This window comes from Canis lupus, chromosome 28 (assembly GCF_003254725.2).
Source record: "Canis lupus dingo isolate Sandy chromosome 28, ASM325472v2, whole genome shotgun sequence".
Lineage (NCBI taxonomy): Eukaryota > Metazoa > Chordata > Mammalia > Carnivora > Canidae > Canis > Canis lupus.
Genome location: NC_064270.1, coordinates 26,001,885 through 26,026,481, shown reverse-complemented (window position 1 = coordinate 26,026,481; position 24,597 = coordinate 26,001,885). Strand labels below are relative to the sequence as shown.

Below are 24,597 nucleotides of genomic sequence, written 5' to 3'. Positions count from 1 at the left end.
TAAGCTTCCTTACCTCTTTGTTGGGACTATACTGCAGTGCATTTTCTCCCCAGTACTTCCCAGTGGGATTAAGCTCTAGTCCCCCCCTTTGGTAGGTGACTTGATAACATACTTCTTACTGGCTACTTCTCTGTATGATTCAGTCAGTGTCCCTGCATCTCCCAAGTATATTATATGTGCTAATTCTCAGTGTAAAAGCAGATACTTCTGCTTCGGGAGGGTGGGGCGGGTGCCGGTGACCAAACTAATAGTTACCAGCAGGAAGCAGATCTTCAAGACAGGATTCTAGGATTGGATCACTCAATGGGCAGATGGTAGACAGAATGGTAATAACTCCTGGCATGCCACAGCATCACAATGACTAAGACTCTTAACCTGTGAGCTGAGATGGGATACCAGTAGAAAGTTATGCATGGACAACAGGCTGTTGCAATAGCTCTAATATATGAGAAGTACAGTAGCAAGGGTAATTCTAAGGACTGTGTAGAGTTAGTTGATTTGCTGTAAAAAGTCATTGATAAGCTGAAGGAAGAAAACTCCAGCCGAGTGCCTCTATGAGACGCCTGCCCATAAGCAGCTTTTCCCAACATCCTATAAGACCCAAATCACCAACCACTAATTTTAGATACAGTGTAAAAGCCAGGGGACTCTGTAACATTTAAAGTGAAGGAATCTCTACTCCTGAATTCAGAGTGAAGATCCAAGCTGAAAAACAGCCCCAGGCTCAGACTGTGAGAGGAACAGAATTATAACAAAAAAAAAAAAAAAAAGTTTAATTCACAACTGTAACAAAATTACAGTGCTAAAGATAGTGCCCCTAAGAGGAAGTAAAACTCTGATACCTAGGAGGGTACCATCTGGATAGATGAGCTTGAGGACCTTAAACTCTCATATTTTTTTTTCACACTTTGAGCCTGCAAAAGTCTTCAGAAGCCAAAGCTGACAGTGAGAAAAATTAATTCCCACCCTCTTTATAAGACTACTTGTTCTTAGGCCATGCCAGCAAGTAACATCAGAATTTAATTAAATCAACTTAATCAATAACAACTGGCTACAGTAATCACGCATCCAAATACCATGAAATTAGTGGCAGCCCCATACACACTGACCACACAAAAAAGATAAATTTAAAATCCCCAAATATTTGCAAATTGAGCAATATACTTCTAAGTCCCCAAGCCAATTAGAAAATATTTTTAACTGAATAATATGAAAATCACAACATAGCAAAATTTATGAGATGAAGCTAATTTATGAGATGAATTTACAGAGAAATTTTAGCTTTTAATGTCTATATTAGAAAACTGAAAATCAATTATTCAAAGTTACAGCTTAAGAAGCTAGAAAAAGAATAGTGAATTAAAGCAAATGAAAGTATATGGAAGGGAATAATAAAGAACAGAAATCTCTTACAGCACCTGAGTGGCTCAGTCATTTGAGTGTACGACTCTTAGTTTCAGCTCAGGTCACTTAGGGTTGTGAGATTGAGTCCCGCCATCAGGCTCCATGCTCAGCACAGAGTCTGTGTGGCATTCTCTCTCTTTCCCTCTCTTCCTCACCCACTGGTGCACACTGTCTTCTCTCTCAAATAAGTAAATAAATATTTTTTAAAAAAAGAAGAACAGAAATCTCTTAAATAGAAAAGTCATACAATAAAGGAAATCAACACAATTAAAAACTGGCTTCATGAAGATTAAAAAAATTAATAATTTCCTAGCAGAACTTACCAAGAAGAAAAATATTAATTACCATTATCAAAAAGGAGAAGAGAAACCTCACTACTGATGCTACAGAAAGAATAAGACATTGAGAACAACTTCCTGTCAATAAATTTGATATTTTAGATGAAAGGAATACTTCTTTAAATAGTATAACTTGATGAAACCAACAGAAGAAGAAATGAAAATTATAAATATCCTTCACACAAAAATCTTAAACTAAATGTAATCAAACTTAACCTAGCACTATATAAAAACAATAAACATAACAGTATTGCTGACTGAAGTATATATAAAGACTTAGTGGCTCATGAAATAACATTGCTTTGTTGGGGAAATGCAAATCATTCAGTGAATCAATGGGTAATATCTAACAATGAGACCATAGGGCAATCCAAATAACAATGGTTACAAGAATGGAGAAGAAAGATTTAACAGTTATTCAGATTGGTTTAACGAAGGAACCATAAATTTAATTGCAATGACCCCTTGAGCAACTAAAATTTACCTAATACTTTTACATTTAACTCATGAAATCATTTGCTGATACAAGTATTGAAAATCATCCCATACCTAGCAAGAAATCCCTTCAGAGCAAAAAAGCAGTTATACAGAAGGATTCCTCAAAAACACTGAAAGACAAATAGAAACAACCCCTGCTTCATGAAGCAAAAGGTGACAGTGGAAGTAAATAATAGATACACCAAGAGCCTGGGAGGAAAACCTTGGGAGAGATTCTTTGAAGAATTAATTGAGAAACTATACAGTATGTGAGCCCATACAGGGGAATTTGGGAAGCCACGTGCATCCTCAGGGAAGACTACATGCTCAGAAAGCACCTAAGAAGACTCTACTATATTTTATCTCTGGCTAACTTTTAGACTGAAAGCAAAAAAGAAAATGGAGGCTAAGGCAGAGTCATAAACAACCTACCTATGCACCAAAGGAATGCTCCAAAAGAGTCAATCTGCAAAGACTAGAAGAATTTTTTTATTTTTTCCTTGGCTCCATGCATTCAAAGAAATCTGTATCAAAACACTAGCTGACCACAGGCTAAAAGAACAGAAACTTTAGAGACCATACACAACAAAGAATATAGTCATTACAAAAGCAGTTTAGAAAAATCATGAACTACAACCCACATACACACACACACAAAAACAAACAAAAACCTGTAGAGAAGACTCTAACTTCTAGACTTATCACGTTACAATAATCAACAAGAAACTACCAAGCATGCAAAGAAACAAAGTATGGCCTATTTGCAGAGGAAAATATATACCCATGGAAACAGACACTGAACTAGCTATTTCTAATATTGTTTTTACGAAGTATTCTAAGTTTCAAACAACTAACCTATTTTTTATTGCGGCACTCCTGTTCTTGATTTGAGGTCATACTGACATGTTAATCTAGATCAGAGCTCCATAAACTACTGGCCCACTGTCTGTGTAAATGAAGATTTAATGGAATTCCACTACATCCATTTGTTTACACATGTCTAAGATTGCTAACATGCTACAAGAGCAGAGTTGAGCAGTGGCAACAGAAACCATCTGGCCTGCAAATTCTAAAATATCTATTATCTGGCCTTTTACTGAAAAAGTTTGCCAATCTCTATCCCCATGCCTGTCATGTGCCCATATGCCTTCAAATGTCTCATCTTGCTAAAACTGCCCAATCTAGAGTCCCTGATCAAATAAACATGCTAAGCTATTTAAAATACAGGAACAGCCACTACTAAGTATAGGAAAACAAGCACAAACATTAAACTAAAATCAAAGCAATTGAAGTATTATTCTCTATCCTGGCTATAAATAAAAAATTTGATTAAAACATCATAATATAAGGGCAGCCTGGGAGGCTGAGCGGTTTGGCGCCACCTTCGGCCCAGGGCATGATCCTGGAGACCTGGGATTGAGTCCCATGTCAGGCTCCCTGCATGGAGCGTGTTTCTCCTTCTGCCTGTGTCTCTGTCTCCCTCTCTCTCTCTCTCTCTCTCTCTCTCTCTCTCTGTGTGTGTGTGTGTGTCTCATGAATAAATAAATAATCTTTGAAAAAAATAAAAAAATAAAACATAAAATAAGAAAAAATCAGTAGTTTTAATACTACAAAGTCTCTGAGACAATAAATCCTGTTTATCAGAAAAAATGGTTTTAGTGCTGACAATAACCACTCAAGAAATAGTCAAATCTACTTGGAGAATCTTTATAGAGAGTCACCTTTGCAAGCCATCGTCATATGGAAGTCTTTTTAAAAACAGTATTTTTAATTAAAATATTGTTTAATAGTTTATACATTTTTAATTAAAACATTATACATTTTACTATACTATTTTATACATTTAAACAAAATGAAGAGTACCTCTAGATTATATTCATTGGTATTAACTTTTTTTCCTTTCTCCACAGTGATACTGTATTACACTACTGAGCTTATATTTCTTCCTGCTTCCTTCATAGTATACTGTGCATCCTCCACTTTTAAATGTGCATTCTCCATCCACCTGACTCCTAATAAAAACTTAGGTGACCTCATCTGCTAGAGTAGTAGTCTTCAAACCTTAATTACATGCTCCTTTGTCAGTAAAAATTTTTATTACATAACTCAAATATATGTATATTTACATATAAGTAAACATGTACTACTTAAAATATTGTGCACTAGGGGTGCCTGGGTGGCTCAGTCAATTAAGTGGGCATAAAGCCCACTCAAAAATAAAAAATTAAATTAAATTAAATTAAAATAAATAAATTAAAATAAAATAAAGAAAAATATTGTGCACTATAAAGTACAGATTTTAAAAATCAAAATTAAAAATAACAATACTAGGAGTCCTAATATTTTCTTCCCACTTTCCAGTGAGTTATCTTAGTTACCATCCCACTTTAGAGAACACTGATTTGAACAAATCATATCCTGGCCACACAGTATTCCTTCACATAAAACACACTAACCAAGCTGACTACAGTAGTTGACTGGCACCACATACACAAGATTCCTCTATAGACTGGCCTCAGTGGTAACAAATATAATGTGCTTAGTCAGTTCTCACATCTGATAGAAGAGGAAGGAAATGTTTATACCCTACCCTTTGCATGATTTGGGGTGAAAAATAATTGATTGCTGGTAGCATGACCCTGGTAAGACCATCACCATTTCTCCTCTAGCAAATAAAACTTTTTTCCTATGATCCTTTAAAATACTGTATTTCCATTGCAAATCTTTCCCAATCTCATGCAGATTTCAAGTAATTGCCAAAACAGGGGTGCCAGTGTGGCTCAGTGGGTTAAGCGTCTGCCTTTGGCTCAGACCATGATCCTGGGGTCCTGGGATAACGCCCCTCAATGAGCTCCCTCCTCAGCAAGGAGTCTGCCTCTTCCTCTCCATTTGCCTCATCCCCAGCTCATGCACTCTCTCTCTCTCACAAATAAATAAATTCTATTAAAAAAAAATAATAATTGTCAAGACAAAACAATGCCTTCAGGATGAATATTACTAAAACCAGTATCAAAAAAGTTTTCAGCATTTTAATCTTTTAGCTACTGTGTATCAATACTTCTCTGTGGATAAGTTACATTGGAATTGATAGTTGCTATTTGGGGGTACTCAGAAGTCTTTCACTCAAATATTTGAAAATCAGATTCTAGGCCAAATATTATAATTAGGCATTTACTTCAAGATTTCTGGCCATGTTAAATATGCCTAATGTCAAGCTAACTTCATATTGAGCAAAGAAGCTACAGATGTAGGAGGAAGAAATTAAGAAATTAAATTGCCAGGCAAGATACTTCATTTTGAAAAGATCTGATTCAGTTGTACTCATTTATTTTTTACTGTGGTTAATATTATGGTATATAAGTTAAAACTCGATAAAGCTATTATATAAAAAAAAAGGAAGGTCATGTATGCTAAACCAAAACAAGTTGATTGCCTCCTAAAGCAGAATTTTTAAACAGGAACCAGAATTTCATGCACAATACTTAAAATATCCAAGATATAATCCAAAATTACCTGCCATACCAAGAAACAAGAAAATTTGAACTCATCTGAAAAAAGATAGAGGTACCACGATTGACATGGTAAAGATGCTGGAATTACCTGTCAAAATCTTAAAGCAGCTATCAGAAAAATGGTATGACAAGCAGTTGCAGATACTTTCAAAACAAATATAAAAATAAAAGTTTCAAGTAAAGAAACAAAACATAAAGAAATGGAAATATGATAAGTGAAATTTTTTATACCAACTCACAAGATGGGCCCAATAGCAGAATGGAGATGATAGAAGTAAGAATCAATGAGCATAAAGATAAACAAAAGTTATCCAACCGGAATGTAAAGAAAACAGACTGAAGAGGGCTTTTTTTTTTTTTAAAGATTTATTTGTTTATTCATGAGAGAGAGAGAGAGAGAGAGAGGCCGAGAGACACAGGCAGAGGGAGAAGCAGGCTTCCTGCAAAGAGCCAATGTGGGACTTGATCCCAGATCCTGGGATCACATCCTGAGTTGAAGGCAGACACTCAACCACTGAGCCACCCAGGCATCCCTGAAGAGGGCTTTAGTGACAAAGAAGTAATATTTGTCTCTTTGGAGTCATGGGAGAGAAGAAAGAGTAAGAGTGTGAAGCTGAAAAAAAATACCAGAAAAAATGATAACAATTGGGGTAACTGGGTAACAGGCACTGAGTAGGGCACTTGATGGGATGAGCACTGGGTGTTATACTTATGTCGGCAAATCAAGCTTCAATAAATAAATAAGTAAAATGCAAAAATTAAATAAATAAAAACAATAACAAAATTTTACAAATTCTGAAAAATATATAAACCTACAAGGCAAGAAACAGCAAATAACAAATAAACTCAAAAAATTCTATACTCCTATACATCATAACCAAATTTCTGAAAATTTAGAAGAAAAAAGGAAGCCAAAGGAAAATGAGAGCAACAATTTGAATGACAATAGATTCTTCATCAGAAACCTTAGAGTCGCTGCTTTAAACATTCTAGCTCTTTTGCAAAGAAAAGATATGATCAAATTTGTGTTCTATGAAGCAAACTCTGGTAGCAATAAAGGAGAACAGCAAGGGGAAAATTAGAAGCAGAGAAATCAATTCAAGAGCTAATGTGAGAACCCAGTAGAAAAAAATTCAGGATTTTACTAAAGCAAAGGCTAAGAGATGAAAAGGATGGCAAACCTTGAAAATGACAGCAAAACATTCATGGGCTCTTAAAGGAGAAATTCTGTCTTTCCAGCACGAATGGCCAGGAAAAGGTACCCTGCACATCAGAGTATGCAAGGTGTCCGAAGGAACAAAAGCTGAAGATGGAAATACCCTAATTCTGCATATGAACTCACATTAAGACTCAGGTTCAATCTGAGTAGCTCATATGAGGAACAGACCCAAAAAGCAGCTTAATGAAGCCTTTGAGAAATTAATTAAAACTTAAAACACTACACAAGTCTCAGACTAGTCCCTGAGTGGCATGTGTGCATTCAGATCCAAAGGCTTTGAAAACAGAACTGAGATTAAAACCATTACCCTCAGAAAGCATGACGGAGAATTTGCTACTTGAACCCAAATGGTTTGTTCCTTACTAAAAAGAACTAAACAAGTAAACTGATAGATCAGTAAATGGACATTCCCCAGAACATAACAAGATCCATAACTTATACAAGATAACTTTCACAATGTCCAGAATAAATAAAAATCACTCAACATACAAAGAACTAGGAAACTATCAACATTTCTCAAGGGAAAAGATAATCGATGTCAACCCTGAGAAGATCCAAAACTGCATCATCAGACAGACATTAACTATTATAACTAGACGCCATAAGACAAAGATAAAGAAAAAAAAAGACAAAGATAAAGAAAAAATGAAATGAGAGCTCTCAACAGAGAAAGAAAAATTATCAAAAAGAACATGATGGAAAGGTTAATAATGAAAAATACCACCTCTTACACAATTTAAAATGACTGGATGGGTTCAAAAGCAGAAAGTATATGATAGAGGCAACAGTCAGTGAAGCTAATGATAGTTCAAAAGAAATAATACAATTTGAAGAAAGAGAAAAAATTTTTTTAAAAAATCAGAACCTCAAGAACCCGTGAAGCTAAATCAAAAACCTCATGAGTGTCACTAAAATCCAAGAAGAAACAAAAAAGATTACTGCAGAAAAATATATTAAAAGAAATAATGTTTTTTTTAAATCCCATTTTGATGAAACACAGAAATACAAATTCAAGAAGATCAGCAAACCCTACCACCTATGGTAAATTTAAAGAAACCTACATCCAGATACATCATAATTTGAACTGCTTAAAACAAAAAATTCAGAAAAATCTTGAAAGTAGCTAGAGAAAAATGACATTATATATAGAAGAAAAACAATTAGAATTACTGCAGACTTCCCATCAGAAATCATGAAAGACCAGAAAAGAACTGTGCGACTTGTTTAAAATGCTGAAAAAATTAAAAACCTAAGATTCTGTACCTGCAAAAATATCCCTCACTAAACAAAGCAAAATAAAAGTACTGTTAGGCCAAAAAACATTAAGAAAAGACATCAGCAACAGTCATGTTTGAAAAGAAATGGGGGGAAAAAAAAGTGGTTCACACTAAAGAAGAATGATCCTAGAAGGAAATTTCTATCTATAGATAAGCAAAAAGCAAAAGAAAGAGCAAAAATCTGAGAAATATAAAATAGACAGTTTTTCTCCTCTTAGGTTCTTTAAAATATGTTGTTGAAAGAAAAATTTATAACTTTATCTAACGGGGTTTGTCATACAAGTAGATGTAATGTACAAGACAATTATAGCAAAGGTCAGTAGAGATGGATAAATGGACAAATATGGTTATAAAACTTAATTTAGCCTGCTAATTTTAAAATAGCATTAACTCTGAATAGATTACAAAAAGTTAGGTATGCATATTGTGAACAATAGCATAATCAATAAAAAATAATACAAAGCCATATATCTGAAAGGACAATAGCAAATTAAAACAGAATACCAAAATATATCCAAATATACTAAATGTAAATAGTCTCAACAAACCAATAAAAAGAGATTATTACATTGGATTGAAATATATATATAACAGAGTGGCTATTAATATCAAAGTAGACTATAAAGCAGAAACAGTTCCAAAGAAAAAGATGGAAAAAATGATACTATGACAAATGGGTCAGTTCACCAAAAAAACACAGCAGTTCTATTTTGTATCCACTCACCAAAAAAAAGCCTTGAAACATAAGCAAAACTGACAGAAGTGAAAGCAGATGGACAAATCTATAATCACAGGTGGAGACTTCAACACTCCTCTGAATCAACAGAACTAAACAATATCATACAGATAAATTACCTGAACAATTAGAATCAACTTGCCTTAACTGACATTTCTATAACATCCCACTCAACAGAAGAATGTACCTTCTTTTCTATTGCAAATGTTAATATTCACCACAGTGCACCACATTTTTTTTCTAGAAACAAGTCTTAACAAATTTGTAAGAACTGAAATCATACAAGGTATGAACATAGTTCTTTGAACATAGTTTAACTAGGAATAAATAACAAAAATCTTTGGTAAATCCTCAAATACTTGAAAGTTAAACAAAATTGTTCTATATGAGCCAAAGAGCATGTCTAAAAGAAAATTAGAAAGTATATTGATCTGAATAAAAATGAAAGCACTACCTATCAATATGTGAGAGGCAGCTAAAGCAGGGCTCAGAACACACATAGCATTAAAATACTTTTATTAGAAAGGAAGAAACATCTCAAATTAAGGATGTAAGCTTTTCATCTTAAGAAATTAGAATAAGAAAAGCAAATTAAAACCAAAGGAAGTAACAATCAATGAAACTGAAAACAACAATAAAAGAAAAAAGAGCAGGAATCAATTAAACCAAACATATTCTTTGAAAAGATCAATAACGTCAATAAATATATAGCCAGACTAAGAAAAAAGAAAGAAAATGTAAACTACCAATATCAGAAATGTGAGAAATATTACTAAAGACTCCACAAACTTTAAAAGGATAAGGGAATATTATACACAATGTTATTCCCACAAATTTGAAAACTCAGATGAAACGAATCAATCTCTGTAAGACAATCTACCAAAACACACTCAAAAAAAAAAAAAAAAAAGGAAATGAATGTCCCTACATCTATTTTAAAAATTGAATTCATAGTTGCAAGCCTTTCCTCAAAGAAAATCTCAGGCCCAGTTGGCATCAGTGATGAATTTTACTGACATTGATGAAAAAAGTAAGATCAATTCTACATAAATTCTTCCAGAAAACAGAAGAAGGGGCAGGGGGCACTCTCTAACTTTTTTTATAGGGCTAGTGTTATCATGATAAGAAACCCAAAGCCATTATAAGAAAAGAAAATTACAAAGTAATATCTTCTGAGAACACAGAAGCAAAAATCCTCAACAAAATAATAGCAAATCAAATACACCAATATATAAAAAGTATAATATATTATGACCAATGGGGACTTATCTCAGGACTATAAGGCTGATTAAACATTTGAAAATCAATCAAGTTAATTCACCAATATCAACAAACTAAAGAAAAACCAAATGATTGTCTCAACAGATACAGGAAAAAGATAAAATTTAACATCCATACATAATAAACTGTCAAAATAAGGAATACCAAGGAACTTTCTAAACCTAGTAAATGGCATTTACCAAAAAAGCCTACAGCTCACATAATACTATATGCTTAAAAACTGAATGTTTTCACCTAAGACTGGGAACAAGGCAATGATATTCACTATTATTTTCTTATTCAACATCAAGTTGAAGGTCCTAGCCAGTACAATACAGCAAGAAGAAAAATAAAAGGCATACATATAATTGCAAAGGAGGAAGTAAAACTGACTCTACACAGATAACATAATTGTGTATGTAGAAAATCCCAAGGAATCTATAAAAAAAGCTACTGAAACGGAGTTTAGCAACATTGCAGGAAGGATACAAAGTCAATATACAAAAATCAATTGTATTTCCACATAATAAAGATCAACAAACAGAAATTGAAATTAAAAGAAACAATATCAATTACAATAGCATCAAAGTACATGAACTATTTAGTATAAATCTAACAAAATACATGTAGGATCTATATATGATAACTACAAAACATGCAAGAAATCCATGCAAACCTAAATAGATGAAGAAATGTTGATGGAATGGAGAAGTCAGTATTGTTTATATGCTAGTCTTCTCAAAACAATCTCAAGCCAACACAATCCCAACCAAAATCCCAGGAGGATTTTTTTTTTTTGATCTGAGAAACTGATCCTAAAATGTGGAAAAGCAAATGAGTTAGAATAACCAAATGAATTTTCAAAAATAAAAATAGAGTTCTGAGAATCTCATTACCTAATTTCAAGACTTACTATAAAGTTATAATAGTCAAAAAAGAGACTCTCAAAAGGACAGAACATGAATCAAAGGAACAGAACAGAGTCAAGAAACAAATATAGAGATAGATATATCCAACTGATTTTCAAAAAAGGTACAAAGACCTGAATGATAAAAGGATCATCTTTCAATAGTCATCTCATAATGAAAAAATGGGTCAATTTATCAAGAGGAAATAAAATTTCATGTACTTAATAAAAGAGCTCCAAAATACATAAAGCAAAACAAGAAAGACTGCAGGGAGAAATAGACAAATGCAAAATTAAAATTGAAGATTTTAATACTTCTCTCTCAATAACTGATAAGTAGACAAAAAGGTTTTAGAAAACTTGAATAAAACTATGAATCGACTCAATCTAACTGAAATTTATAGAACATTCCACCCATCACACACATTCTTTTCACTTATACAAGGAATGTTTATCAAGATGGGCAATATTCTTGCCAGTAAATTTGACCAAATTCTAGTTATACAGTCCTATATATAATACATAAATTGAACTTGTGGTATTATATGCTAAACCAAATGAATTTATATTAAATAAACTGAATTTGGAGTTAAAGAAAATTCCAGACCTTAAGGGCTTCACTGGTGAAGTGTACCAAACATAATGAAGAAATAATGCTAATTCTATACAAACTCTTCCAGTAAACTAAACAGGAAGGTCCCAACTCATTCTAGGAGGCTGGTATTACCCTGATTCTAAAACTGCACAAAGACATTATACAAAAAGTACAGACCAATATCCTTCATGAACATATATACAAAAATTCTAAGCAAAATCCTAATCAATCAATTCCAAACAACATATAAAGAAAGAAAACATAATCGTTTCAGATGGTGTTTATCTCAGGAATGTAAAGTAGTTTTAACATTTAAAAATTAAGCAACAAAATTCATAATATCAAGAAACAAACAGAAAAATGACATGATGATCTCAACAGATGTAGAAAACACAATCTAATATCCATCTCCAATAAAAACTCTTAGCAAACTAAGAACAGAAGGAAACCTCCTCAATGTGATAAAAGGAATTTACAAAAAACTTACAGATAACATCATACTTAAGAATTAAATAATAGGGATCCCTGGGTGGCGCAGCGGTTTGGCGCCTGCCTTTGGCTCAGGGCGTGATCCTGGAGACCCGGGATCGAATCCCGCATCGGGCTCCTGGTGCATGGAGCCTGCTTCTCCCTCTGCCTGTGTCTCTGCCTCTCTTTCTCTCTCTGTGACTATCATAAATAAATAAATAAATAAATAAATAAATAAATAAATAAATAAATAAATAGAATTAAATAATAGAGGATCCCTGGGTGGCGCAGCGGTTTAGCGCCTGCCTTTGGCCCAGGGCGTGATCCTGGAGACCCGGGATTGAATCCCACGTCGGGCTCCCGGTGCATGGAGCCTGCTTCTCCCTCTGCCTATGTCTCTGCCTCTCTCTCTCTCTCTCTCACTCGCTCTGTGACTATCATAAATAAATAAAAACAAAATAAGAAGAATTAAATATTCTATGGGCAGCCCAGTTGGCTCAGCAGTTTAGCACCGCCTTCAGCCCAGGCGTGACCCTGGAGACCCAGATGGAGTGCCATGTCAGGCTCCCTGCATAGAGCCTGCTTCTCCCTCTGCCTGTGTGTATGTGTGTGTGTGTGTCATGAATAAATAAAATCTAATATATACTGTAATATGTATACATATATATATATAAAATCTCCCTAAATCATGAATTGCTTAGAGTTGACCAAAGTCACCACAAGTATAGATCACTGCAATGGAGGTTCTAGCCAGTGAAATAAGGCAAGAAAAAGAAAAGGCATCCAGATTATACAGAAAGGAGGAAAGGTATCTTTATTTGCAAACAACATAATCTATTCAGAATATCATCAAGAATTTACAGAAATCTGTAACTAATGAGTTTAGCAAGACTGAAAGATACAAGATTAATAAACAAAAAAAAAACGTATTTCCAAATAAGAGGAACAATCAGAAATTAAAAATAAAAATATATATAATTTATAATAGCATCAAAAAATGTGAAATATTTAGGGAAAAATCTGAGAAGAGCTGTAAAACCTGTTCACTGAAAATTTTAAAATACTGCTGAGAGACTAAAAGAGACCTAAATAAAAGGAGACATATACCACGTTCATGAGCCAGAAAATTCAATATTAATATTGAGATTAATTTGAGGGACAGGTGTCAACTGTCCCCCAAATTAATCTATAGCTTCAACATAATTCCAAGTAAAATCCCAGGTTTTTTTTTGTAGAAATTGGCAAGCTGATCCTGAAATTCATATGGAAATGCAAAGAACCTAGAAGAGCCAGAGTAACTGAAAAATGAACAAGATTAAAGGACTTAACACCTGCTGACTTCATGACTTATAAAGCTACGATAATCAAGACATTTTTGTCTTGATGTGCAAATAAAGAGATCAATGGAACAGAAGAGAGTTCAGAAATACACAAATATATGAACAAGTGGTTTTGGCAAAGATACAAAGCAACTTATCAGAGAAAGGATAGTCTTATTTTTTTTAAGATTTTATTTATTTATTTTAGAGAGAGAAAGAGGGCAAGCAGGGAAAGGGGCGGGGAGAGAAGGAGAGAGAGAATCCCAAACCAAGTCCATACTGAGTGCAGAGCCCAATGCAGGGCTTGAACCCAGAACCCTGAGATCGTGACCTGAGCCAAAATCAAGAGTTGGACACTTAACCGACTGAGCCACCCAGGCACCTCAAGGATAGTCTTTTTAAAATGGTCCTGGAACAACTGAATTTCTATATGCAAAAGAAAAAAAAGAAAGAATTGAGATCCATACCTCTCACCATATGCAGAAATTAACTCAAAATGGACTATAAACCTTAAATGTAAAATCTAAAACTACAAAACTTCTAGAAAAAAAAATTAAAGAGAAATAACAATTTAAGCCAAGGTTTCTTAGATCTAACACCAAGAATAAAATTCATAAAAGAAAAAAAGTGATAAACTGGAATTCATCAAGTTTAAAACTTGTGTTATTTGAAAACACTGCTCAGAGAATGAAAAGACAAGCCCCAGCCTGGGAAAAAATATTTGCAAATTATAAATCTGAAAAGGAACTAGTATCCAGATGTGTAAAGAACTCATAAAAATCAGTAACAAGAAAGAAAAAAATGTTTTTAAATGTGCAAAAGTTTTGAACAGACACCTCACCAAAGAAAATATATAGATTCTAAGTAAGCATATGACAAGACGTTCAACATCATTAGTTATTAGAGAAACAGAAATTAAAAGCACAATGAGATACTACTACAAACCACTTAGAACCCTCATAATTAAAGACTGACCATACCAAGTGTTGGTGACATTGTGAATTAACATTCATATACTGCTGGTGGGAATGTAAATAATACAACCACTTTGGAAAAGTTGTCAGTTTGTTGAAAAGGTAAATATGTATCAGCAATGTGATCTGGCCATTCCATTCTTCTGTATTTACCCAAGAAAGCAGATGTCCATATAAAGACTTCCACATAAAAGTTCAGATGTGCTTTATAAAGAATGGCCAAAAATTGGAAACAAACCCAAATATCCATCACTGGGTGAAAAACAAATTGTGGTATATCCGTACATTGGAATACTGCACAGTAACTAAAAAGAATAAATCCTTGATACACCATTAATGAATCTCAAAATGAATAAACTGTGAATAAAGCCAGATAAAAAGGAGTACATAGTATATGATTCTACTTACAAAAAATTCTAGAAAGTCCAACAAATCTATAGTGACAGAAAGCAGTTCAGTATTTGCCTGGGTACAGGGATTATCAAGAGGCACATGGAATTTTGGGTGTGGGTATTTTTATGATCTTGACTGCGGTGATAGTTTCAGAGGTGTATATGTACAATAAAACATTACAAACATTCGGTTTACTGCATGTCAATTACACCTCAAAAAAAGGTCTTAAAAATAATGAAAAAATTTTAATCATAACTGAATAATGCCTCTTGAAAGTATCAAAAAGGAAAAAGAACACTATAAGAGTATATATAATAAGGAGTGACATAGTCTGACAAGTCCTTACTGGGTGTGGAACCTGCTTAAGATTCTCTTTCTTGGGGTCCCTGGGTGGCTCAGTTGGTTAAGTGTCTGCTTTCCACTCAGGTCATGACCCCAAGGTCCTAGGATCAAGCCCCCAGTCAGCTCCCTGCTCAGTAGGGAGTCTGTTTGAACTTCACCCTCTGCCCCTCCCCACCCATCCACCTTCCACCCCACTTATGCTGTTTCTCAAATAAATAAATAAAACCTTTAAAAAAAAGGAAAAAGACTCTGTCTCTCTCCCTCTGCCTCTGCCCTCCCCCCATGCACACATACTATCTCTCTAAAAAAAAAAATAATTTAATTAAATAAAGAAGACTCTTACCAGAAGGTGGTGGAGGGAGGATGTTTTAAGTAAGTGATGGGGATTAAGGAGTACACTTATTGCAATGAGTACCAAGAGTTGTATGGAAGTGCTTTTAATGACTGGAATTTAAATAAAAGCTTAAAAAAACCTTATGGGTAAAAATATTAACAAATTAAAGAAAAACAAACATACTTGAGGTCAGGGAGCATTCAACGCAACTTTATAGTTACTGACAGTTTTTCTATTAATAGAAATGATTCCAAATGTGTTTTTTTTTTTTTTAGTAGTAGTAGCTAAGGAAACATATTTACACTTTTAACCCTGTCCCTTTCTGTTTATTTTTTTTAAGATTTATTTATTCATGAGAGACACAGAGAGAGGCAGAGACATAGGCAGAGCAAGAAGCAGGCTCCCTCTGGGGAGTCCAATGTGGGACTTGATTCCAGGAAATTGGGAATCATGCCCTGAGCCAAAGGCAGATGCTCAACCACTGAGCCACCCAGGTGCCCCCCTTTCTGTTTTTAACAGCAATGAAGTCCCAATATTATATCTTCATCATTGCTGTCACCAGAAATAGAATACTTCTACTAAAAATGTGAGAATTTCCGTATCTACATTTGATTAACCTAAGAGATTAAGAAAAATCTATCTACATTACAGGGCACCTGGGCGGTTCGGTGAGTTAAACATTTGCCTTCAGCTCAGGACATGATCCCGAGGTCCTGGGACCAAGCCTCCAGTAGGGCTCCCTGCACAGCAGGGAGTCTGCTTCTCCCTCTCCCCCTCCCCCCAACTTGTGCATCCATGTGCTCTCTTCTCTGAGATAAATAAAATCTTTTTTAAAAAATCAATATACATTAAAAATACAATAAGATGTAATAGATTTTTTAAATATTCAATAAATGTTTTAATAAAGTTACATTTAGAAATTATTCACAGTATGAGATATTTTCCAATTTCAGAGCATTAATTTAGTTTTCTTGCTTACAAATTAGAAAACATAGGTTCCTAAGTCACATTAGCCAGAAAATGTCCAAGTCTGAACATGAAATATAAATTTATATAAATATAAATCTCAACTACTCTACAGAAAAAATTCTAAACAACTAGTTTCTAAAAGAAAATGTAATTCATTTAAACAAATCTTGTAGTAAAATGTTCTCTAGTCTAATGTTATACTAAGGTACTCAAGTAAATATACTTCAAATTAGCGTATATTACATCCTTAATTATTAGATTTCAAATTGGCACTGTCTTTTCCCAAGCCTTTCAGACAAGGTTCAAAGTATTCATTTTGTTTTACCTATGCGAGAAATGACTTATAATTCTGAGTGTTTTGTTCTTTTCAAATAGAAACAGAAGACTGGAATCAGTGCTAAGAGAACTAAAGTACCACTTTTGATACCATAGTTGCTTCTGCATCCCTCCCCACCATCAATCTTCCATTCTAAAGAACCATTTGAAGAATACTCTTATTCCCTAGTGAAATCCCCACCGTAGAAAAAAAAACTAAGTTACCATGGAACCAGCCAATTAATTTTGACACCTGCTTACCAAGATTGATCATTTTTGATATCTGTTTGCTAGGTTGCTATCCTTCAGCTTAGTAAAAGATTTTCAAGATAATTAATGAAGTGAGAATTTCTAGGTAAAGTCTTTCTCACTATGATATTACTTCAAATGCTGAGTAAAACAAGCTATCATCCTTTTTTAGCTTAACATATACTTTACCAGGAAGAATTTTCTTCTGAATTGATTCTTCCCTTTAACATTAAATACTACATTTTACCCCTAAGAGTATACATAAAACAGAGTAGTACCAGTTATATTTACTCTGATTAATAGCTTGTATTCCATAAAGAAATGAAAAAATACTTATCAATACAGTACAATGAATCACAGGAAATAACAGTTTCCAAGGAAATGATTTATATTCAATGATTAGTTCAGGGCTAGTTGTTATTTAACTATATTTAAGAAGCTATTCCTCTTTTACTCACTAATGTATTATGTTTATGAATACCATCTCCTTATGTTATTTAAGTTAGTTTAAATTGACCTGTGATCTTTCCAACTAACTGGGACAACATCGGCTAGTGAGGTTACAGGCTGCTGATCTAGTTGATTAACAAGTTCCACTACTATAAAATGTAAGAGGAGCTTCTTGGGACTACAGGAATCTTTGTCCTCTTTAGACAAATGGAGCAAATCAACCCACAAAAAGGTCAAAATCTCTCAATCACATATGTACCAAGTTATCTTCCTACTTATTTCTAGAAAGATATCAAAAATCGATGCAGCTGTTTTGTTGGCTATCAGTCTATATGTTCAAAATTCGTGCTTGATAAAAAGGCTCGCTGCAATTGTCATAGCCAAAGTTTAAAAACACCTAAGTAGAGGTGCCTAGGTGCTCAGTGGGTTAAGAGTCTGCCTTAGGCTTAGGTAGTGATCCTGGGGTCCTGGGATGGAGCCCTCTGCTCAGGAGGGAGCCTGCTTCTCCCCCTCCCTCTGCCCTCCACTCCCCCTGCTTGTGCTCTCTCTTATAAAATTTAAAAATCTAAAAAAAAATTTAAAACCACTTAAGTAATAAAGGCTACTCACAAGCACAATTCAGTAAGATAGCTTTCCTTATCCTGAAATACTTAAAACTTTTAATTAGCATCTCTTTCAAATAAAAAAAAAGTATCAAAAAAACTACAGTATTATACTAGTTTGTGACAGTAGGAAGAAAACATTTCAATCTATTGCTACAAATGGATTTCATCAACTTCTATTTTGAGATTTAACTTCCAAAAATCTGCTGGAAATTAAATAGTAGGATCTACCTAAAATTATAAGTGCCCTTTAAGCAGGCATTGTTCAAAATTGCGACAGTTTAAAAAAAAAAAAAGGAAAATATGCTGTATTTAAAATTTCCAGGACATCCTCCTATAATCCATTAATAAGGTGAACCATATTCCTCTGCCTTAGAACCCAAGACATTTCACTTAGACTTTGCTATCATCCTAACAGCAAATATCAGTAATCTATATAGCATAATCTCGGAGCCACAAAACAACCCCCAAATTTCACAGTAGCTACCTAGAAGTCTAAAAAGTTGCCTTACTTAATGACTATTATCTGCAAATGGTTAGATGGCTACCCTAACGGCCTCAACTATGGTACTTACTGCTCCCCGCACCCACCCACCCATCCATTCACCTATTTCTTTTTCATATCAGGCCGGAATTTAATAAACATCGGCCAAGAGAGGGGAAGTATCCTTGTTGTAAAGCAAACTCCTTGGGGCCTTGAGCTTCAGAGAAAAACCAAAGTCATGGTCTCACACAACAACTGATAGTGAAATAAACAGTTGGAAAAATCCATTATCTTCACGTTAAAAAGTCCAGGCATTTCCTCATTTCAGGTTACCCAAAATCACTCTTGTATTCTCAATTAAACTTGTCCTGGCAAATTCAATTTATTGGCTAAAATGTACACATTCTAGAGTTAGGCTAGCCGATTTGGAACCACAACTCAGACCTTACTACCGTGTAATAATCTTGGGCAAACGACTTAAATTCATCGCCTCGAGTTCTCTCTGTAAATCCGGCCTAATAATCCTAATAACTCACAGAGTTGCGAGGAACAAATGAGATAATCCACGTCAGGCGCTTCACGGTCTTTGGCACCTTGTAAGCCCACCGTGAACTCTTAAGATCACTATTATAACACTAAATAAACCGAAATGTCAGCAGTGTTACCTCTCTAGAGAGCAGGGCGATGCGAGTAGAGGGAGGCACCGGTAGACCGTAACTTTTAACCCTTATACTTCTGCATTGTTTGAATATTTTTGCAACGTTCAAGCATTTCAAGAGTTACCTGCATGATTTTTTATTTAAAAAAAAGGGGGGGGGGGGTGGTACCTAACAGAATGGTGTTTGGCACCGTGAACGGAGTACGCAAATGCCCAAGGGCAGGGGCGCACAAGTCGCTGCGGGCATCCCGACCACGGCGGGGCTCCGCGCGGGGCCGAGTGCCCGGGGCGCCCGGGATGCAGGGGCCGGCGAGCTGCGGGCGGCTCCGGGACGGGGACCGGGACCCGGGGGCGCGTGGAGGGCGGGGGCGGGGCGGGCGGGGCGCGGGGGCGCGGGGCCCGGCGGAGGCACTTACTTGAACCGGCCCTGGCAGTGCTGGCACTGGTCCCCCACCCAGCCCGGGTCGCAGAGGCAGGTGGAGTTGACACAGCGGCCCGAGAAGCAGGAGCCGGTCCTCTCGCACGGCTTGGACTGGGACACCTGCGCGTAGAGGGCCAGGTAGAGGAAGCCATAGCACAGCAGCCAGCTGTTCCCGTCCAGCAGCCAGGAGGAGGCGCCACCGCCGCCGCCGCCGCCGCCGCCGCCGCCGACCGGCCGAGCCTTGCACAGCCCCGGGGCCGCGGGCTGCGGGGGGCCCATGCGGGCCCGGCCCCCCGGCTGCATCTTCCCCGGCGCCCCTGCCCGGCCCGGCAGAGCTCGCAGGCGCCGACAGCGATGCCCGCAGGGGCGGGGGGCGGGGGGCGCGGACAGGGGAATCCGGCCGGAGGAGCCCGCGCCGCCGCCGCCGCCGCCGCCGCCGCTCCTGCTGCTGCTGCTGCTGCTGCTGCTCCTCCTCCTCCTCCTCACCGGCGCCTGCCCCAGTCCCGCTCCCGGGTCAGCAGGGACAGACCCCCGTCGCCGTCGCCGTCGCCTCCGCTCGGCTCCCGCCAGGCGCCCTCGGGCATCGCCTCTCGCTCTCCTGACCTTGTCCTCCGCGAGCCGAGGCCGGCGCCGCGGCGCCCCGGGGCCCGGCCGGAGGCGGAGGCGGAGGCGGAGGCGGAGGCGGAGAGCGAGCGGCGCGGGCGGCGCGGGGCGCTCCGGAGGGGACCTGCGGGCGGGGGAGGGGGCGGGGGGCGGGAGGGGAGGGGAGGGGAGGGGAGGGGACCCGCGCGCGGCCCCGCCTCGCCCGCGGCTCGCGCCAACTGCCTGCGCTCCAGCCCCGCGCGCCGGGGAGGGCGGGGGCCGCGGGAGCCCCGAGGTGGGCGCGCCCAACGCGGGAGGGGAATCCGGGAAGCGGGGCTCAGTCCCGCACCGCCGGGCCGGCGGCCAGCGCGCCCCCGGCCGCCGCCGTCTCCCCCGGGCCGTCAGCCGGGCGCCGGGGCTGCGGCTGGAGCGCGCGGGGGGCCGGGCCGCCTGCGCCCCCCGCGCGAGCCCACGTGTCCCCCCCCCCGGGCCCAGCGCCGTGGTCTCGCCCCGCCCTGACAGGGACCGGGGACTCCCCCGCGCCCCCCCCCCCCGGCCCGCGCGCGCGGCGGAGGCTGGCCCCAGGTGCGGTCCTCGTGCCCTCCCCGGCCCCGCTCGCGCCACGCGCCCCGGAGCCCCAGCAGCCGAGGGGCGGACCCGGCCGGCTTCGCAGCTTCAGCAAAAAAGCGGCCCTTCCCGTCGGCCGGCCGCAGCTGCGAAAGTGCAGCGCGTTCCCCCCGCGTTTCCCCCTCCCCCTCCCCCTCCCCCGCCCCAGCCTCCTGCCTATTTCTTCTTTTTTTTTTCTTAGAAAAACTCCGACAACGCACAAAGAGCTGAGCATGTGCAGCAGGCAAAAGTCTTAAAGGCACCGCAGTCCACGCGCTGTGGGGTCCGCACCAACTGGGAGGGGCGGGGCCTGGGGGCCGCGGGGGTCGCGGAGCCCCGAGCGCGAGCGCGAGCGCGGAGGGACTTGGCCGAGGGGAGCCATTTCTTCCACGGAAATGAGGGCTCCCCCGCCCCCAACAAAGAGCTGCGAGGCTCTGAGCCCAGGGCGCCCCCCCCCCCCTTCCCGGTGCTGCCTCCGAGCCCCAGGTATCTCCTTTTCTCTGCTTGTCAGGGTTTCCTCCTCCATCTGGGACAATACTCTGCCTTGAAAAATATTGCAACATCTGGGCTTTTTTTTTTTTTTTTTTCCAAGAAGAGCAGAAATGATGCCCAGAAAAGAGCCTTTTTCCTTTCTCAGCGACAATCTTTTCCTCCTTTAGATGACTTTCCAAGATTTGATGGCATGTGCTGAAATTTTTGCTTTGTACTTTTGTGTCTTCTCTTAAAAGCTCGCATCAGCCCTTGAGAAAGGAAGCCGAGCGCACATTGCAGCCCTGTATACTCGAGTTACAAGCCATGTAATGGGATCCCCCACCAAAGAAGAGCAGACTGTGTGAAAAAGAATTTGAAATCTACCGAAGGCATTTCTGACAGCGAAAGGAGAAAAAGTTTTAGCTGTAACCGCACAGTCATATTATTGTTAAGATTCAACTCATGTATTTTCGGGCATAAAGTACCCACGTCATCTCTTTTCATCTCTTTTATCCCCCACGTTGCAGATGAAATCCTCCATTAACCCCATTTTGCAGATGAGGATAGAGAGACTCAGAAAGGTTGAAAGATTTGTCAGTGGCGGGCTGGGTGAAAGTAATGAACCGAGCTCTAAACACAAGTCCCGTGGCTTCCATCAGTCCTGTGTTTTTTTCCACTAGTTATCAGGCTATTTCTATTAGCAGTTGCTTTGTTCTACTTAAGTGAATAAAATGTAAGTGTTGGCTTGCTTTGCAAATGCCTCCGCAGTGACTTAAGGAAGGAAGACCAAGGTCCAGAGAGAGGTGGCTCCTTTGAAAGGGAAAGGGGGGAAAAAAAAGAAAACCATGATTTTCATTAATACAACAAATCACAATCCCCCTATAATATCAGTACTAGAAATTTCATCCTCAAATCTGAAAATGAGGACAGCCCCTTCTTCCTTTGACATCTCTTTTGTATCAGGATGCTCCTTAGAGACTACTTGGGATGAAGGAAGAAGAGGAACAGAACATTCTGGGGGGGCGGGCGGGAAACAGTTGAAAGGAGGATATTGTTCTGGATCACACCTTTTAATTTCCATGACTATAAAATCCAGAACGCTTTCTTGTGGTGGACATACATGAACAATCTCTGCTGTCTTCTCCATTCTTCTCGCATGCCAGCCAAAGTTTAAAGTGAGCCACATCTTTCTCACATCTAATGTAGAGTTGCTTTCAGAAATATGGAAGGTAGCCAAGCCCTTAAAACAGTGAGTGTAAAGGTAATTCAAAGGGTACACTGGAGCCCCTTTAACAAGAGAGATCACTGCTCAGCCACACACTGACTGTAGCCTATATTCAAGCAAAGGATTTGCCCATTAAAAATATATATCTTTTAATCTCATAACCACTATAATCAGCTCAGTACTTCATGTTACACTAAAGAACATGCAGCCCCACAGCTTCCTCTCAACTTTGCCTTTAGAATCAAGCTGAATATACTAAATCTATATAAAATTACCATCACGAGGATCACACAGGATTACCACTTGCCCTATATCCTTTTTTTTCTTTCATACCCTTTTAGTCAACATTTACTGAGTAACTTTTATGAATTTAAGGAAGAGAAAACAAAGATGAATAAAACATGAGATTTACCCCCTGGATAAGCTTATCTATAATATGTTAGGCTCAGTAGATTGGGAGTTCCCCTATATAGTTAAGGGTTATGTATTTTATAAATGTAGACACAGAAAACTTACATGATTTACAACAGTCACACAAAAAGTCAGTGATAAAGCTTGCCTAGAATCTGGACTAATGTTTCAGTGTCTTCTATGATCAAGAAATTTTAATGCTCCAACATGGTTATCTCTTTTTTTCTAAAAAAGTAGAGTCAGCATCCTCATAGTGCTATCCAACACTGTAATAATTCATCGTATTGGTAATAGCAGTCATAAATCCAGCAGGAAGGTGAAAATTTACTCCAAAGAGGTAGTGGAGAGAAAAATCTGTTTTATTGAAGTAGGATGAAACTGTTAAGATTGGAATTATCTATTACAATTTCTCCAAGGGGAAGAGATAAGAAAAATACTTGTTTTCTCCACAATTAGCTTTATATCAGGACCTTCAGATATTTGGGGAATGTGTTTTATTTCCATTCATACCACTTAACAATGGTACTATAAAATGATGGGCAAGAAGCTAAGACTTCACACTGCCAAATGAAGGAAATTCACATGATTTTTTAAGAAGAACAAGAGAAATGACAGTCCCACTGATCTTTTGATTGCAACTCAAAAAGTAAAAGATCCTATTTGGACTAATGAACCAAAGCAGCCCCTTCTCAGTTGCTTGACTGAAGAATGATCTCTATTGTTCACCATTTGGCTCATATGAGGCTTCTGAAAGCAGCCAAGATAATGAGAGCTGCAGATAGCCTGGCCACAAGAGCCAGAAATGCATTCGTTCAAAGGGATCCTTAGTGTAATTGGGGCAGTATTTTTAAGACACTGATAGAGCATGAATGGTCTGTGGCACTAGACAGCAAAAAAAAAAAAAAAAAAAAAAAAAAAAATCAATCATAGGTACTCGTTAAAAAACTATTGATGATATTAAAAACATGTATGCAGCTAGGTGCTGAAATACCAACAACCTTCTCCCCACCAAAATCTATCACTGCTTTTCTCTTGGATTCTATCGGTTTCTCTTGCTGTCACACTTGCAAACACACACATACACTCTGATCCTGCCAATTTTTCTACTTAACACATTTCAAGCATATTGTTATAAGTAAATCCAAGGAAATAATTCCAAAGATTCTAAATTCATACTGCGGGGCTAATAACATTTTTTAACTGGGAAATAAAACGAACATACTTCAACTTTCATGCTAAATATTCGACTTATTACTCCCAAAAAAGTTTATTGCTAGTAGTCAATTGCAGAAATTTGTCTTTCATGAAATTTAATTCAATAAAAATATGGGCTAGGACTTTCTGTTAAACATAGTAGACTAAGTATGAGCACTTACCTCTGCTCCAAACTCTACCAACTTGACAGGACAGATTTTTTTTTTTTAATTTTAAAGGTATAAATTCACAATAACAAAATAAGAACCAATTTGTTGATAAGAGGTCAAGGCATTTGAAAGTGTCAGTGCATTGGAAAGAGGAAAGGGAATGGAGAAGTGATAACTAAGTCATTTATGCCTACAGAAATAATAACAATAAGAAACAAGCCCAAAGAGCCCAGGA

The 24,597-nt window shown here is 38.1% G+C and overlaps 1 protein-coding gene and 1 long non-coding RNA gene across 4 annotated transcripts in view; one reads left to right on the top strand and one right to left on the bottom strand.

The window, feature by feature from the left end:
- The window catches only part of ATRNL1 (attractin like 1), a 779,330-nt gene extending 759,290 nt beyond the window's left edge, over positions 1-20,040 (bottom strand). Inside the window, exon 1 of one of the 3 annotated variants that reach the window (XM_049103125.1) lies at positions 19,699-20,040. In XM_049103125.1, coding sequence (XP_048959082.1) covers positions 19,699-20,006 — 308 coding nt within the window. In that variant the 5' untranslated portion in view covers positions 20,007-20,040. The remainder of the gene's footprint in view (positions 1-19,698) is intronic. The other 2 variants (XM_049103126.1, XM_025467337.3) reach the window with 2 other exon arrangements.
- A 1,011-nt stretch (positions 20,041-21,051) lies between these two features.
- On the top strand, positions 21,052-22,236 carry LOC118352611 (uncharacterized). The gene is made up of 2 exons (XR_007406724.1): positions 21,052-21,377; positions 21,620-22,236. It is a non-coding gene; the product is annotated as an uncharacterized LOC118352611 (long non-coding RNA).
- The last annotated feature ends 2,361 nt before the right edge of the window (positions 22,237-24,597 follow it).